This window comes from Schistocerca americana, chromosome 1, assembly GCF_021461395.2.
Source record: "Schistocerca americana isolate TAMUIC-IGC-003095 chromosome 1, iqSchAmer2.1, whole genome shotgun sequence".
NCBI classification, from domain to species: Eukaryota; Metazoa; Arthropoda; class Insecta; order Orthoptera; family Acrididae; genus Schistocerca; species Schistocerca americana.
Window position 1 is genome coordinate 608,573,193 of NC_060119.1, and position 18,885 is coordinate 608,592,077.

Below are 18,885 nucleotides of genomic sequence, written 5' to 3' on the forward strand. Positions count from 1 at the left end.
TCCACTGTTCAAAGTGTTGTCAATGCGAACAAGAGGTGACTGAGACATGTAACCAATGTCACCCCATACCGTCACGCCGGTTGATACGCAAGTATGGCGATGACGAATACATGCTTCCAATGTGCATTCACCGTGATGTCGCCAAACACGGATACAACCATTATGATGCTGTAAACAGAACCTGGATTCATCTAAAAAACTGTGATGCAGTGTCAAGGGTAACCGCAGCCATTGTCTCCAAGCTGACAGTCCATGCTGCTGCAAACATCATCGAACTGTTCATGCAGATAGTTGTTGCCCATCTGTCGACTCAAGGATTGAGACATGGCTACACGATCCATTACAGTCATGCGGATAAGATGCCTGTCATCTTGACTGCTAGTGATACGAGGCCATTGGGATCCAGCACGGCATTCCGTATTACCCTCCTGAACACACCGATTGCATATTCTGCTAACAGTCATTGGATCTCAACCAACGCGAGCAGCAATGTCATGATATGATAAACCGCAATCACGATAGGCTACAATCTGACCTTTATCAAAGTCGGAAATGTGATGGTACACATTTCTCCTCCTTACACGAGGCATCACAACAACATTTCACCAGGCAAAGTCGGTCAACTGCTGTTTGTGTATGAGAAATCGGTTGGACTCTTTCCTCATGTCAGCACATTGTAGGTGTCACCACCGGTGCCAACCTTGTGTGAATGCTCTGAAAAACTAATCATTTGAAATATCATAGCATCTTCTTCCTGTCGGTTAAATTTCACATCTGTAGCACGTCATCTTCATGGTGTAGCAATTTTAATGGCCAGTAGTGTATTAACTAAACTAAGCACAACCCCATACACAAATCAAGGCTATATCCCCAGTGGGAACTTATTGTTATGATATACAATTCTGTCACATAGCTAAGGTCCACAATGAGCATAAACGTTCTGGAGTGGAATGAATTCAAGAGACTTCCAATGTCACAGACGGCCAAAGTTTTCCAGTGATCACAGAAGGCCCAAGTAAAACAGTGCAACCAGTATGAGGAACTAAAGCTTATTTTCCTACTTTACATAGATTCATATACAGCTCTTCTTTGTTGCAAATAAGGCAGTTCTGACATGCAGTTCAATCTGTTGTAATCCTATATAGTGATTGGGTTCACACCATCCTTAAGAGGCCAGCTCACATGGGCACAGACAGCACACCAAGCACTGTGCCAAGTATATATGCTAGTTTGACGGGCCCTTGACAACTTAAATGTTTCTGTGACTATGCATCACATCACTGTTAGACTGTTCTTGTACTTACTACTGTGTCATTCATTGTGTCTGTATTTTCCTTTGTGTGGAAGTGCATTGAAAGTTTGTTATTGGGAATTCTAATACTGTGTTTGTACAGTGTTACAATATTTTTGGTGATGTGTGTGGTGTTCTTCCCAACAAGTCTCATTTGGTTAGATGCCATGAAAATTTTTGGATTCTCTAGTTCTGATGAAGTTCATCTGGTATCAAATGAAGTACCGTAGCAACTGTACACATTTTGCTTGGAATTTTCCTCACTGTTTTTGGACAGTTTAGGACAAGCTACCAATTTAAAGGCTCAGATCGTAATGAAATCAATGGCACATGCCTGCTGTTTTCATGCCCAACCACTCCCAATTACTTTTATGGGAGCAAGTCAAAACACAACTCAAGTGACTTAGGTGTTGTCATACCTACCTCCTCTAGTGATTGGCCTACTCTATTGGTAATTGCAGCAAAACCTAATGGCAACTTATGGCTCTGTGGCAATTTTAAAAAGCCTGTAAATTAAGATTCTATTATTGATAGCTGTCCCATATTCCATCAGAATGAACTCTTAGCTCAGCTTTCACAGGGCCAATATTTTTCCAAAGCAGACTTGTCTGAAGCCTATTTGAAACTGCCTCTGGATGAGGATTCTAAATGTATCCTCATAGTGAATACCCCCTTTGAGTAATACCCATACCAGCACCTTGGAGCAACTCATGGGCTATTTGACAGCGTGCATTAACAACCTGTATGATATTGTGGTCTCCAGTTCCTCAACACGTGAACACTTGCAGGAACTTTGGGGCTTGTTCGTAGAGCTGCAGGTGGCCAGGTTGAAACACACATGGACAAATTGCATTCTTCAGCCATCTATTGTCTATCTCAGTTTTAAAGTCTCATGTGTTGGCATCTTACCACCAGTTCGATGCCGTTATGGCTTTGACATGCCCTACCAATGTCAAAGAGTTCCAGGCCTTTCTCGGAAAGATTGAGTATTACCATAAATTTATTCCTGATGGAGCCACAGTGGCTCAGCCCCTTCATGATTTCTTACATAAAGGTGTTCCTTTTTACTGGTCGCTCACCTACAAGCTTGCTTTTATTCTGTTGAAGTCAAAATAACATTTGGCACCTTTCTTGGCTACCTCACAACCAGTCTAACACCTTTATTTTGGCCACAGGAGCCTCCCAGTTAAGCCTTAGGGCCGTTCTTGTACACAAATATATGGATGGTTCCAAATGTCCTATTGCTTACACTTCCTAAACCCTGAATCAGGTGCTACAGTGTTACTCCCGGACAGAAAAAGAAGTTCTTGCTATTGTGTACACACTCAAAAATCGTTTCCTCTACAATTCTAAATTTCATTTGATTACTGATCATAAAGCTCTGGTTTCTCTTTTCCATCCTTCAGTGTGTCTTCTAGACAAAGCAGCCCATCACCTTCAATGGTGAACTCTGCTTTTGTCACACTATAACTATGAGATTCACTTCCATCCCACACACAGCAAGCTGATGCGGACACTTTTTCTTGGTTGCCAATTGGCCCCATTCCAATATTTGATCAGGATGAACTCTCATGTTTCCATTTAGATGTTGAAGCCCAAAACACTGTGAATGGTTTTCCCATTACCAGTTCTTGGATTTTGGTGGCTGTTGCAGTCAATTCTGTCTTATATCTGGATATTCAATTCATCCTCAAGGGTTGGCTGGATAAACCATCAGGTCAAGCACTGGATCATTTGCATAATTATTATGCTCTCCACCAATGCCTCTAAGTTTTTGATGATTTGTTATTGTTGGCTTCTGAAGAGTCAGTGTCCAGGACTGTGATTATATCTACATTGTGGCAGGACAGAATCCACCTTCTCCACCTGGACTGTTGGGGTGTTTCTCATAAAAATTGCTGGCGCATCAGTACATGCTTTGGCTAAGTATTGACAATGAGATCATGCACGTTGTGTCAGTCTGCCTGCAGTGTGCCATGGCTCAGGCAGCAGTATGGGTCTCTTTTCCCTGTAGCCCACCTTCCAATGCCCTTCGGAGTATATTCATGCTGATTTTGCATGTCCCTCCCTTAACTCCTTTTGGCTTCTTGTAGTTGATTCTTTCTCAGAATTTCTTTATGTGGTTCACTGCCTGTCCACACCTATGGCAGCTAAGGTCATGGCCCTCACAACAAAGATTTTTTCTTCAGAAAGATTACGGTGTACATTAATGATGGACAATGACCCACAATTTGTGCCTCAGAATTTTGATGATTTTTATACAAAGAGTGGCATTCAGCATGTTACACCCCCTCCATTTCATTCTCAGTCAAATGGTGAGGGGGAGTGGCTGGTCTGTACATTCAAAACTCAGATGAAAAAATACAGTATGCCATCTTCTCTCAAGGAAGCCATCAGTAGGTTCTTGAGCTCCTACAGGTTCGTTCCAGTTGGTGACCACAGCCCAGTGGAGCTGCTTCATGGTTGCCAGCCCCGTATGGTGCTTCATGTGCTCTGGCTGATTCCTGGCCACCTGCTGGCACTTGCCTCACAGTGGTTCCAGCCAGGCTCTGCTGTCTGGTCCTCAGATTTGGCCAGTGCCCTAAGTGGATACCGGCGGTTGTACATCACTTTTGAGGCCACCACCTCTGCATGTGTGCACCTCCGATGGCTTGGCGCCCAAACACTGTGACCAGCTCTGCCCATGAGCGACTGACCACATGCTGGAGAACCCACTGCACCTGCAGCTGAATCAACTGTCCATGCTAACCCCCCAAGGCATGGTCCACACTTCCTTTGGCTCCTGCACCATCTTTGTTCTGTTTGCCACTGCTGCCAGGTGGAGTAGTTAGCATCAGGTCACCTCCATCTCTGCAGGCCCTGTTGCTGCCGTGTTGCCGCTGCCACCTTTGTCTTCTCTGCTACCTCTGTTGCTGAGTGCCTGCCCAGAGGTGTACATGGACATGGTGCCTCCATCACTGGTGCTCCCTTATGGTCTGTCATGGGGGAGTGAGTGCCACTGGGAGCCGAACTACACAATAACCATTGGTTCGGTGTGGGGCGACAGTGGGGTGAGCGGAATGCTGTAGCCTGTTATGGGGTTGTGTACCACTGAAGGCTATGGCGATGATGAAGCCTCTCAGTCATTTCTAGGTCCCCAGTTCAATACATACATACATACATAGACTGTGCTTGTACTTATTATTATGAGATTCAGTGTGCCTGTATTTCCCTTTATGTGGGAAGCAAATTAAAAGCTGACTGGATGGAATTCTGATACAGTGTTTGTGCAAAATTATAATACAGTCTAAACTTGATTCATCTATCTTCCAGGTAATCCTAAATAATCTCTTAAGGCTAATAATTTGTCACTTGATATGTCAAAGCTATTAGCAGGTAAGATGAACTGGAAGTCCACAAACACTGGGTACCATACTGGTTAAATGAAGTGGCTACATTCGTACCATACATGTTATACCATGAAGTAAGTGGTGAACTTTGCAGGAGTGTCACTGTATAGATATTATAATCAACACAAAATTCACATTAATATTGCAGCACAGACACACAGTTGTGATGGACTGGGATCATCAACATGTTATGGACTGTAGCTATCAATCACATCCCTATTAGGGAATCAACACAAAATTCACATTAATATTGCAGCACAGACACACAGTTGTGATGGACTGGGATCATCAACATGTTATGGACTGTAGCTATCAATCACATCCCTATTAGGGGAGAATTGCTGTAGGGTGTCAGCAGTGGATCTACCTGGCCTCTTTATGAATGTATGGACAGGGTAATATATGAATATCTAGAATAAATTTGGATGTAAGAAGGAAGGAAGGTACAGGTTCAATGTCCTGTCGACATCGAGTTCTTTAGAGATGGAACTCAAGGTTGGAAAATGTTCCAAACATGGGGAAGAAAATTTAGTATGTCCTTTCAAAGGAATCATCCTGGCATTTCTCTGGAGCAATTGACAGAAATCACAGACAATCCAAATCTGGATGGCCGGATACAATTGTGAGCCATCCTCCTAAATGTGAGTCCAGTGTGCTAACCATCACATCACTTTGCTCAGTGGGATGTTAGAGATCATTGCTAATTTGTACTTACAATCTATGGAGAGCACAGAATCATATCATAATTATGGTCGTGTGAATCACAATTCAGCCTTTAAGCGACTGATGTGTTGCATAGTATTCAACTTAAAACTCTGGAATCCATCCAGGAGTATCGTATAACAGGATTGTTTCAGACTGGAGGAAGCCATGTGTATTCTCTTACAGATGTTTTAAATTTGTGGAATGGTATATTTTGGTTGAAATGACATTAAAATGGAATAGGAACATCTACATTAAGGAGATGGACCTTCAGGTTTTGCTGTTAAAATCTCATCTTGATGAATACCACGACATTACTAGCCCTTTTTTCAAGTAGAGAATTTTATTCACATCCACTGAGTTAAAATTGTGACTGCATGGCATGAGGACTATTCAATCAGTGATCTATGAATTCCCCAGATTTTAAATCTATTGGAATGTCAAAAACTGATGTACAGATAAAGAAGTCATACACTGTCTGATTTATTACTAGTTTTGTTCAACAGTCACAAGCATCTTAAGATATTTAATGTCCTGTTGCCATCTGTAGATGCTTGTTCCTGATGAGTGAAAGGAGTAATAAATCAAATACTGCCTGACATGTGGCAGTTCTACCAAACCAAGATTTACGGCAACCTGCTGGGATAACCAAATTTGTGGTACTGTAGTACCATTTCTTTCCAATAATATTTATTCTGATTTTGGGCTGCAAAGTACAGGACTCATATTTCTCAAATAGTTAGACTATACAATGGTGCAGTTGCAAAATCTTCTATCTTTTCAAATGTTTCCACAACATAATAATAATTTTACATAGTTTAATCAGATAATGTTGTGGTGCAAAAATAAGTTATCCTGTAGATTTCACTTCCAAAACTGCAAGGCATTTCATATATTTTTCAAAATATTATTTATTTACTTGTTAAAAAAAATTATTTGTTCACTACACTGAAATTATTGTTGCATCCCAAAAACATACTTTTCATAACTACATTCACATCGTAGAAAAAACTAAATACCTACTGTCTTAAACATGTGGCATATTTGAAAATTTGAAAAGTCATAGTTGATCTTTATTGAAAACAATTATTTTACTAATTTCATCCATACATTTTTGTAAACTTCAAAAGATATGGTTTTGTTTAAACTGTTCACTACTGAAAGATAGGAGGTCAATATAATTATTAATTTGAACCACTGCCATTTCTAAAACATACTAGACCCTTTGGTTCCAACATATAGAATTAAATCTGTGCAAAAGCTTTCAGTTGTTTTACGACATTGTTGGCCTGTCATCTAGCATGTAAATTGCACCAAGAGAATCAGTAGCTGGCAGCATGTGTATGCGAATATTGTTTTGTCTTTAAATGGACTCAGTGCCAGATGTGGTTAACATTGAAAAGTTGTACTTATAGAGGTGCTCTCTTTTAGTATAAAAAGAGTGTTCAATGTTAATTTTTGGTGTCATGGCAACTAACAGAAATGTGAAATTAAACATTATGCAGTGTCATTGTGAAAAAGCTTCTTTGCTATGAAATATAAAACCCAGGACTTCCATTTCATCACCAGACAAAGAAGAAATGAGCCTTGAATTTGGAACCATCGCAAAGATGTATATAAAATTTTACTCGTATGATCATTCTTCTACGAATTTCAGTTTATGTCATCCCTATTCTGCAATATTAAGCACATACTGAAATAGCAGTGTCTAATGCTAGAAGAGCCAATGATAATTCAGGTACATAACTGCAAGAGTGAGTCTTATATAAAACAAAGAAAGGATGACATTCTACAGTTCACCTTCACATTAACTTCTAATGGTTGTGATATCCCCAGCAAGTGGTGCCTGCAGGTGCTGTTTCTGGCTAACATCGAAGAATTATGTGCCAGCCAACCATCAGGGTTCATACACTCATAAATAACAAGTCAGTTCAACCAAAACTTAAACCTGGATTCCTAATTTTTGTGAGCAGTGTGTTACCAACTGCCCTATGCAAGAAAGCTTAACATATTTGAAATTCAACTCACCACTAGTTCTTCTCTATCCCATTCACACAGAGGCTCTCCTACTAAGCTGCTGGAGTAGCACAATTGAGAAAATAGACATAGTCCCAGTTCAAATTTCTAATGCTGCACTGAACTCTTATTGTATTCCATACTTGTGTAATGTCCCTTTCATCCTTATCCATTGTTGTACCAATCAGCTTAACCTGATAATTATTTTCTCATAATCTACTGTGTGTGTCAGTGTGACACAATAATTACAGTCTAGTTTTAGAGTATGTGTTCTCATCTTTTTCTATTTCTCTCCAGCTCTAGCCAAAAGAATCAATTATTACAAAAGCATGTTGCAGTTATACTGTTTAACATTCCATGATTGTTCTTTTACTTGGTGTGTTTACATATATAGATACAGATAACATAAAAAGCATGTCTTTCATTATGTTACGTGAATTTGTTTTAAAAAATTTTATATTCTTTGTTAGACTTACTGTTATTGATTTTGAGTTCACAGACATCTTTTTCCCAACAAAAAGTTGTAGTGGTGTCATGGCCATTATACAGACTGCTGATCCAATTAATGCACTAATGCCAAGTTTTGTGTACAGTAAATACATTAGTACAGCTATCTGAAACATAATATCAGTACTTTATCAGTATGTTGATTGTGGCTAGAAGTAACAACATGAAGGATAAAGATAGAAATTTCCATGTTTACACAAAAATTTTTGTCATAACAGCAGGTTTTGGATGTGAAAATGTCAAAAGGATCATTTAATTTCTTATTTTCATTCACTAATGTCTTATGGTATCATATTCTGGGGTAACTCATCACAGAGAAAAAAAGTGTTGTTGTACAAAAGTGTGTAATAAGGATATTGAGAAGTGTTCCCTCCAGAAACTCTTGTAGACAGCTCTTTAAAGAGTTCAGCATATTGACAACTGCTTCACAGAAACATTTACTCCTTTATGAATTTTGTTATTAACAATCAGTCACAGTTTGCAAACAACAGTGACATTCATAAATATAATACTGTAAGGAGAAGTGATTTACACTAAATGGTCAGTATGTTGGCATATTTTCCTCTGAGAAGATGTACTACAATTTTAAAATAGATTCATTCATTATGGCAGCAAAAGATAGATTGCTGAAACAAGACCTACATCCTCCAGGTCAAATTCAGGATCCAGCAGAAAGACCTCCCAAATTTCAAGAGATAGTTACAAACAAACAAAGACATAGAGAATTTATTTGTGGACAACAAATAGTATGCCATGTTACATTACTTGATTTTAATAATTATGTGTGGTAAATGGCATCCTCCATCATTGACCCACTGACTAAGCCTTTCCCAGAAGTTGTCCATAGTTCTTCACATCATTTATGGTGGAAACTGCCACCTTACACGACTGCAGGGTTGTGGGGCAATGTTTGTGCATTTGAACCTTAAAGTGTCCCCAAAGAAAAATATCACAAGGTGATAAATCAGGTAAACTCTGGGGCCAGGCAATGTCTCTGCACAAAGAAAGAAAATATCCAGGGGACAATTCTCTCAAAATTTCAAGGGAATGCTGAGAGATGTGAGCTTTGGCTCTGTATCATTTGAACAAGACTTCTCCCTCTTCATGGTGGCCAACAAACTGGTTTAATTTCGGTCCCTATCATGTGACAGCAGCAATTTGAATTAACTGGTACTGTTACACCATCTTCTTCAAGAAAATACAGACCCCACACACCTAATTCAGCAACAGCACACCGAACTGGTACATGACAGTTGTGAAATTGTCATTGGTGAAGTTCCTGAGGGTATTCTGCTGCAGCGGAAATTTTGTTTATTTACAGTATCTGACAAGTGTTAGTGGGCCTCATCAGAAGAAATCAAAACAATGCTTGAGGGAATGCTCTGAAGAATTTCTTCCAAACAGCCCTGTGAGTTTCAAAATCTCTCTCACTTCCTTCTTGGTGAACAATCATTTTGTAAGAGTGCATATAAAGGTCTCTGTGCAGTTGGTCCTGTCAGAAAATCCCAGGACCCACATTGTCTGCTTTTGTTACAGTCTGAGGTTAGCCAATATATTTTTTGTTCAGTGCAGAACCTGATGCTCTAAAGTTTGACACCCAAATTTGAATAGTTTTTCTATCAGAAACAGAATCATGCCAGCCAAGTTCAAAGCGAATGTGAAATGCTCAATGAGCAGCAATCACAGACCCACCATTACAAATATACCCCTCCTCGACAAACCCAGAATGCTCACCTGGCCAAGCCATTGCACCTTCTGAAAATGGCACATCCACCACTATCGACTGAACTCCTCCACATCAGTAACCCCAGCACAACTCACACAGTGGCCTCTCCAAATACGAGAGATTTTTTTGCCAGACCCTGTACTCACAGTATACACATGGTGTCCAAGTGGTTCTGTTACTGGTCCTGTTCTGTTAACATAGTTCATAAATGGTACATGGGCTTTCACGGACTCATAACATAGTTCTGGCTTGCATGCTTACTTCACACAAGAAAGACTATTCTGGTCTGGGGCTGGACTTATAGTGACTGGGGTGTGAACAGTTCAGTATTTCAGAAACTATGTAATAGTTTCAAAAACTGCTAGGTTAGCTCTTGCTAATTTGGATGAGCTAATTTGTATGCCCAGGAGGTAGAAAAGCCAGACGGCTATTGGAGCAGATGTATGCCCAGTGGGCAGAAGTCCATATGGCTATGGGCATTCATGTACGTCCAGCAGGCGGAAATTCCAGACAGTGAATGGCATTCATATACGTCCAAGCTCAGTAGCAGGTAAACGTACACAATAGAACAGGTACTCACTGTTGTCCACATTTCTGACAACAGTCTCATTATCTGGTTTTCTTTGTAATATAGGAATGCACTTTAGTTTTCACCTGCTCTGGCCCCTTACTGTTTACGAGTCTAACATTCGGCCAGTCCTCTTTTTGCTTTTGATGAGACGACAGTGTTCACGTGTGTAGCCTTTGCCATGTTGGGACACAATTTATTGGACAAGGAATTAATAGATATTCTTATGAATAGTAGCGATGAAGATTGTAGTGATACTTTGGAACTTTCTTCCGACAAAGAGTTGGATGCATCTGGACGTATTGCTGAATCGTCAACATGACAAACAGAAGATTCTTCCTCTGAAGATGGAAAAGAAGATGAAGCAAGTGAAACTTTATCAGGAAAAAGAAAGTATGACTGGATGGAGAATCATCCAGTGACGAAACAATATCATTTTCTGAACACATTTAGTGGGTTAAAAGCAAACTTCAAAGAGTCAGCAAGTCATGTAGATTTTCTCCCCATCTGCCATCTCTATACAGATCAACAATTATTATAAATTTATTACTGAGAAAATGATGACAATACCCAGAGATTAGCATGCTAGAAACATAAAGAGCCAGCAGAATATTATTGCTTCCAAGCGTGTTGTCTTCTTGTGCCTAGAAGTAAAAAGTTTGAAGTGAATGACTACTGGTCGACAGATTCTTTGCTTCAAACACCAAATATTCTCTAACATAATGGCCAGAGCCCAATACAAGGTGACCCTGCATCTATTGCACTTCAGTGACAATTCCACTGCATCTCAAGAAATTCTTGTAAAAATACATCTCATTGAAGATCACACAAAAAATAAATTCCGTGAGGCAGTAGTACCCTTTGAAGATCTATTGATCGATGAAAGTCTCCTACTTTTTGAAAGAAGGCTCTGATTTAAGGAGTGCATTCCAAATAAACAAAGCCATTTTGGCATTAAAATTTTCATCCTTTGTGATGTACAAACAATTATATTTTGGATTATATTGTATACATTGGTGCCACCATGGAAATAGAATCTGGAAATTCTGATTGGGGAAAATCAGGTGATGTTGTTGTGAGTTTGTTGTTGCCATACTTCAACAAAGTTCATACCATTTATTGAGGCAATTGGTATTTTAGCCCCAATTATTCCTGTGGCTCCATGATAAATGTAAAAATGCCATTGGAACAGTACACAAAAACAGGAAACATCTAGCACCATTGCCAGACAAGCTGAAAAATAGGGAAATACAGATCAAGTCCTGCAGAACATTAATAGCACTAAAATGGATAGACATGAAAGAAGACTGGATGCTTTCCACCGTAAATGGACCAGAGTTTATGGAGACAGAGAAAAAAGAACATAGAATGGGCCAAAACAAACTGAAACCTACCTGTGTTGTCAGCTATAATAAGTCAATGGGTGCAATCGATGACACAGACATGCTGTTATCTTCTGTACAGTGCATCCGAAAGACAATGAAACAATACAAGAAAGTATTCTTCTTGGAAATAATCTGTCAGTTGCTTGATAAATTTCATACTCAAATGTGTAAAAGTGCAATCCCATGGACAACCAAAGAAGAAAGTCCATTCCAACAGCAGAATAAAGAGGGACAGTATCCAGGATTCCTCGTAGCAATGGAGAAAAAGGAGATTCCTCAGAGATCCTGTGTAGTATGTACTGCTCGTTCACAGTGAAAAGTGACACGCATAAGATGCAAAAAGTGTGATTTGGCTCTCTGCATGGTGCCATTTTTCGAAAAATATCACACACTAAAGAAGTATTAGGATGTTTTAGTAACTGGGTACATTTCAAGTAAAGGAAAGTAAAAAATAAAAATAAAAAGTAAATAAAAGTAAAAAAAATGGTTTTTACTCAGCCAGTAGCAGTACAAAGCCTGTGTCAAAAATGAGGATGGGAAACCACTAAAGTAAACCGTACTGAATTTGTTGAGCTGAAAAAGAAAACAGCAAGCAAGAAGAAGGCAGACGTTTACTATTCGATTTCTTACTTTTGAGAATCACTTTAGTCTTTAATTACAAATGAACCCATGGGTCTATCGCAAAATGAGTTATCGGATATATTTTTGTTTAACTGTGAGTCCAGATACATGACCCATTTTGGTTTTAAATCTATGTAATTATTTATTATTTAAGATAGTAGCAAGAATTGTCCGAGATTTGGGAGTTTTTGCTACGCACTACTCACTTTAAAATTATGTATCTTGAAACACATTTGTTCGATGTTAATGAAATTTTAATATGTTGTAGACACATTCATTAACGGTGTAAGTCTCAAGTTAAAGGAATTACTATTAAAAAAGTTCCTATCATTTTTATAAACCCACTGTATTTCAGCCCATAATAAACATGTAATTAAAAGTCTTGGTTAGTTTCGAAGCTCTTTCGTGGTTATCAGAAACTAAAACCACTATGATCATACAGGGTATACTGTTTTTAGGAAGAACATTACTGGACAGTGGTTCTGTGCATGCCAGAACATGTGGGAAGCCTGCAGTGGCCATAGCCTACAGCGACCACAGGGCTGAGTCCACCGCCCGCCACCCAGGCGCACACTGTTTTTCTTCCCATCGGCAAGCCGGGCAGCCAGGATGCTCGGTCCTTGTAGCCGCGAAAGAGTTAAGAATACATGTGCCATCTTTAGACTTAAAATTATTTATGATAATTTAAGCTGAAACTTAATTAATGGCTTAATTAATTAGTGAAGGTGTCATTAGGACCAGAAAAACTATAGCAAAAAAAGTATAGTATCAAACTTGGGAAACTAACAGGCATGATGACATAAAAGGGCAACAGTAGTTTTACATTTCCAGACTTTGATTGCAATTATCTCTTAAGTTAATTACTTTTAGGAAAACTGAAGTAGTTTGCAATAAAGAGTGGATTCAGGATTTTCTACTGAGTGGTGTGACTCCTCCCAGAATTGGTGGTTAACCCATTTAGATATCTTCATTACCTACTGTAGTAAGAATTTCAATTATTCATTACTTTTAACTAATATGGTTTCCAGAAAGATGTAACTATATTATTGCAATCAGTGGATCAAGAGTGTTCTGGCATATGCCTTCACCAGCACACCAGTTGGCACTAGGAAACATAGTATAGCAGGTGCTGAACTAGGTGTGCCTATGACAAGAGAAGTCCAAGACACACCCCCAGGCTACATGCCGATAGCACCCCCTGGGCAGCATGCATATAGGCCACCGTAACCGACCGAGCTACTTCAGCCACTCACTCAGTACCTCAGTATGTTGCATCAGGACTCAATTTGCATTGCACCTCAATATGTTGCAATGTGCTCTAGTCTTCCACAGTGATAGTTGTTGCCTCACACCTTAACTAGCTGTGAGGGAACATTAGTCATTGTGTATATTTGTAATATGGACACAGACAAGAGTCAAGAATTAGTACACATTGTTTGATTGCTGCTAACCACAGAACTTCTGACTGGACATCATTTAAGTTAAGTACGCAATTGATTCCTGTAATAAAGTGTATTTTAACCAAGTGTGCATTTTGTGTTGTAGTGAGAGGAAAATGGCCACCCACCTATCATACCACCCTCTACTCATTCAGCCAGGAACCACAAAACATAGAAGAGGACACAGTCAAACAAGTGGCAATGGGACTGATTGACAAGTTTTGTTTGCTTTTCATGAGTTCTAGATTGCTGCAGGAGAGCTATCATTACAGTGATTCTATTTGCTCATTTGTTCTTGTTATTGCACATATTACAGGAGGGGGACTGCAGAACTAATCTATCTCTCTTTTTTGAGACTTTGCACATTGTTTTGCTATTTGTCTTTTGATATTTTGCTGTAATTTGTTAGCATCAGAACAGCTACCCCACCCCCTCCACCCTCTACCCCTGTGTCACTTTCAGATCCAGCAAATTGCCACATTGCTGTCTACTGTACAGCAATTGCTTGCCATACAAGCTGTGTCAGCTGCGCAGTGACCAACCAACCGATCAAACAACATTCCCCCATTTCAGCAATTCGATGAAAAAGAAGGAATGACTTGAATATTTCACCCAGTTACAGGTCCACTATCAAGTTCATCGAATTCAAGGTACTGTGAAATCTCATTATTTCCTGTCTGTTGTGGGAACCATAGTGTTTCACTTAATTCAAAAACTCTTCCCTATGTTGTCTCCCTATGCTCTCTCCTATGATGAAATAGTAGGTGCCTCAATTGGTATTATGAACAGCAGATTCAGGTCATAGCAGCCAGATTTCAGTTCTTTTGCCTCAAGAAAAAGCTGAAACAGACATACCATCAGCAGTATACTGACTTATAGAGTCTCACTAGGAAGAGTAAATTCAAGTGCAGTTGTGGCAACTTTTATAGTGACATGATGATGTGGGGTGCAGTCACATACAATGTCCCCAACAGCAGAATTAGAGAACAGATTCTCAATTACTCACATCCTTCACTCCATCAAGTGTTGCAAATATTAGAACAATTCAATTCCGGCACCATAGCTGTTGTTAAATTTGATCAGGTCCCGATTTGTCAGGTCAAGTCGCCTCTTGCGTGCGACCACCTCACTCAGCCGCCACAATGAGCTTGCACACAGATGCACAGACAGTCTAGTAATTAAGTAGCCAGGCCTGTAAATCTTATGTAGTCTTGCCCTCGCTGTTTTGCTCGCCATAAGCAACAAGATTGCCCATCGCACTATTTGACATGTTACTCAAGTGGAAAGAATGGCCATGTCCAGGCAGTTTGCTTGCAACAGAAAAACAATACCAATTCTGCCCACTCTTATAACAACAGGTCTCATGCACATTCTGTGAATACAGTGTTTTCAAAACCGACTACAAGTTCTAACAGTAATTCGAGTAAGGCTGCAACCTCATCTCACCCCAGTGCAGTGCAATACCATTCCAACAAACTATTTGTAACACTATAAATTACTGACTGTTATGTTGACTTTCAATAGGACACAGGTGCTTCTGTAACTTTGCTTGATCATGCCATGTACAAACAGTTAGGCTTACCACACCTCTCAAAATCTGGCACGCACCTCACTGCATACAATGGACAGGAAACCTCAGTACTTGGGCAGTGCAATTTGCCCACCACTTACAAATCTCACATTAGGACAGTGAAATTTACTGTGTTTCAGTCAAGAGACAGATTTGTTTGACTTATTTGGCTTAGCATACAAGACAATGTACTTTCAGTGATTGCTTTTAGTCCAAAAGACAGTGTAGCTAGTTTGCTTAAGGAATTTACTGAACTCTTTTCTGATGGACTTGGAAAAGCCAATAACTTTGTAGTACACATTACCCTGAAAGACAATGCAGAGCCTTAGTTTTTTCAGGCTGGGCCCATTCACATTGCTTTTCGAGACAAAGTAGCCAATGAATTAAAAGAATTACCAGACAATGGTGTGATTACTCCCATACAGGCTAGTCAGTAGACAAGTCCGTTGGTTTTGATGCCCAAGCCTTCTGGTCGCATACACATTTGAGTTGATTTCAAAACTACAATCAATCCACAGATATAATTGACAGTTATCCATTGCCTTGCCCTGAGGAACTTGTGGACAAGCTTGGCACAGACCCTTATTTTCCTAAGATAGCTTTTGGTGATACTTATTTGCAAATACCACTCGATGATGAATCACAGAAAGTGTTTGTTGTTAATACACACTTAGGCCTGTTCAAGTACTTGTGTTTGCCCTTTGGCAGGCCTCTGCACCTGGCATTCTTCAACATTACTTAGAACAGCTGACTGCTCAAGTGCAGTTCTGTTCAAACTACCTCAATGATTTTGTCATCTCAGGTTGTATGCCAATATGTGTACTCTTTTTCAAGCGTTGTTAGATGCAGGACTCAAGTATCATCCGGAAAAGTGGGACTTTTTCAGACAGAACTATGGTACTTAGGTAATGTGATAAACAGTCAAGGTATGCACCACCTCCAATCTCAGCGCTAGGCAAATTGATATACTACATTTGTTTCATTCCACGTGCTTCACAGATCACGGCTCCATTGCATGACTTGCAGTAGAAAAATGTGCCTTTGGTGTGGACCAAAGACTGTCATGGAACATTTCAGAAACTTTAAAATACCTTGCTTGGTGACAGATGTTTAGTACCTCTTGATCCTGCCAAACTAGTGATTTTGCAAGTAGACGCTTCCTCTTACCGAACTGCAGCTGTGCTTTCACACAGAATTGGTGCACAAGACAGACCTATTGCTTTTGCCTCAAAGTAGTTAAATCAAACTCAGTGCAATTATTCACAAATTGAAAAAGGAGCTGTCACTACTGTGTATAGTGCAACAAAACTCCATCACTATCTGTTTGGTCGCAAGTTCTGTTTAGTGACAGATCACAAGCCTTTGCAGTCCTTGTTTCATCCATCAAAGCTGGTTCCTACATGTACTGCTTAAAAATTGCAACACTGGGCTTTGTTTCTATCCCAGTATCAGTATGAAATCGTGTACAGACCTGTGGCAAAGCATGGCAACGCTGACGCCCTTCCAATTGTCCCCGGCTCTGATTTTGATTCCTCTGATGTATCTTGTTGCCAAATCAATGTGCAGGACTCTGAATTGTTGCAGTCTTTTCCACTGAAGACAGAAAAATTGCACAGACTACAGAAGCAGATACTGAGCTGAAGATTTTGTTGCATTACATTCACATGTCTTGGCCTCACTTATTGGACAGTATTCTGAGCTCAATAGTGGCCAATACTTTGTTCATTGGTATAATCTTTCAGTATAACAATGCGTGATGTTAGTACAACCTGACAGTGGACAATTGCATGAGTTCATTCCCACAGTGTTGCAAAATGCATTGTTACAATTGCTTCACCAAGGACATTGGGGAATTGTTCGCACTAAACAGTTAGCACGCCGCCATTGTACTTGGCAGGGCAGAGGTGTCCTCATTGAATAGATGACATCACAGTGTCGCATATGCATGGTAAACCAATTTGTTCCACCACAGACATTTGTAGCTTGGCCTAAGATGCAATCACCAAAGCACTGGGTGCACATTGACTTTGCAGGACCATTCTGGAACACCTGTTGGCTTTTGTGGTGACTCTTTTAGCAAGTTTCCATTTGCAATGCCTATGAACTCTACCGCATCACATAGCACCATTCAAGTGTTGTCCTCAATTTTTTGCCTTGAAGGATTGCCTAAAGTCATTGTTACAGTCAATGGACCTCAGTTCACATCATATGACTTTCGACAATTTTGTGAATGAAATGGCATTCGTCATCTAACAAGTAATCGTTTCCATGCCCAGTCCAGAATGCTTCGTACACACTTTTAAACAACAAATGGCCATGCTTTGCACCTCCCACCCATCTCCCACACATGGGTACAGATGTTGCAACTCTTTTCTCACCTCCTATCACTCCCACGCACGCGACAGACCATCACCAGTGGAACTTCTGAATGGCCGCTTCACTTGCTCCACCCGCCACAACATTTGGAACTGCCATTGGTCCACAAGTATTACTTTGCACTGCACAATCTTGTTCTTTACAGGGTTTTTGGCCATCGTCAGTGCTGGGAGCAAGGTGAGATTCAGAAACGCATTGGCGCATATATGTATCTAATTGCAGGTTCTGATAATTTGCAGCACCATCACCAGTATCTAATTTGCATTTGTCATTTGCCCCATGACTCTGCTGCTTTTCTTTCCCCAGATTCATGGCCTCATGAGACCACCCGCAGGTGACACCATGGCACCTGAGGATGAGCCAATGAACATTGCACCCTCACCTCTGTCTCCACCGTCACTGTTCTCCGACCTGATGGACTTGGACCCACCATCACTGTCTTTGCCCCAGGAGACGCCCTCAGGACTGGACGTGTATATTGAGTAGTGTTTCCAGGAGGATGTTTCGCTGCTCTCACAAACCAGATGGTTGGGTACGGCTGGGAGTACACCATCCTCCACAGCTACGCCTCCCAGCTCATCTCTACATCCAGCTTCCTGCCACCCCCCCTCCCCCCCCCCCCCTCCACCCCAACCTTCGAAACTACTGGCTCTGTACAGGCTGCAGTGCTTTACTTTGCTAAACACTGTTGTTGTTGTTAGATCATGTGAATGACAGTGGTGTTCATTACTTGTAGCTAGAGTTGTAAAATTACCATAGGCTACTGTAGCATACTATAAGCAGGCATAGACTATGGTAGTTTTCTAGTTTTCCTAGTAGCTTTGGTCAGTTAAGATCATATCCACAATGCCTGTACATTAGGTGTCATAACAATCACTTTCTTTATGTTTATAATCAGCATCTTGCTGTGGTTACATAAAAATGCAGAAGATAGGCACTCAACTAATTCTTATTACTTTTAAAACTCAGTTCATGTTCTGTAAGGATATAAAATACACAGTGGACTAACTCTGAATGATGTGCAGTTCTAATTATGCACAAAATAAACAATCAAACAAAGAAAAGGTGAACAGAAATAGTCAGCTCCCAGTTCCTCTCTTACACATTCATTTATTAATGTTCCTTTCCCTGCCAATGCTACCAATAATGGACCTACCATTTACAACATTGTTTATGTAGTGTATCAAATCAACCAAACTGTAGTTTTGGTAGAGCACAATTCTACTGCTAGCCATTTTGACTGTAGCTACAGTTACAGTGCAACTGTATTTCTGAAATATTTATTCTAAACAAAG

General features: G+C 40.1%; 1 protein-coding gene across 1 annotated transcript in view; it reads right to left on the reverse strand.

Moving 5' to 3' along the window:
* The window catches only part of LOC124607240 (ATP-binding cassette sub-family C member Sur), a 410,012-nt gene that overhangs the window by 238,813 nt on the left and 152,314 nt on the right, over positions 1 to 18,885 (reverse strand). The window contains exon 6 of the mRNA XM_047139518.1: positions 7,875 to 8,012. Coding sequence (XP_046995474.1) covers positions 7,875 to 8,012 — 138 coding nt within the window. The remainder of the gene's footprint in view (positions 1 to 7,874; positions 8,013 to 18,885) is intronic.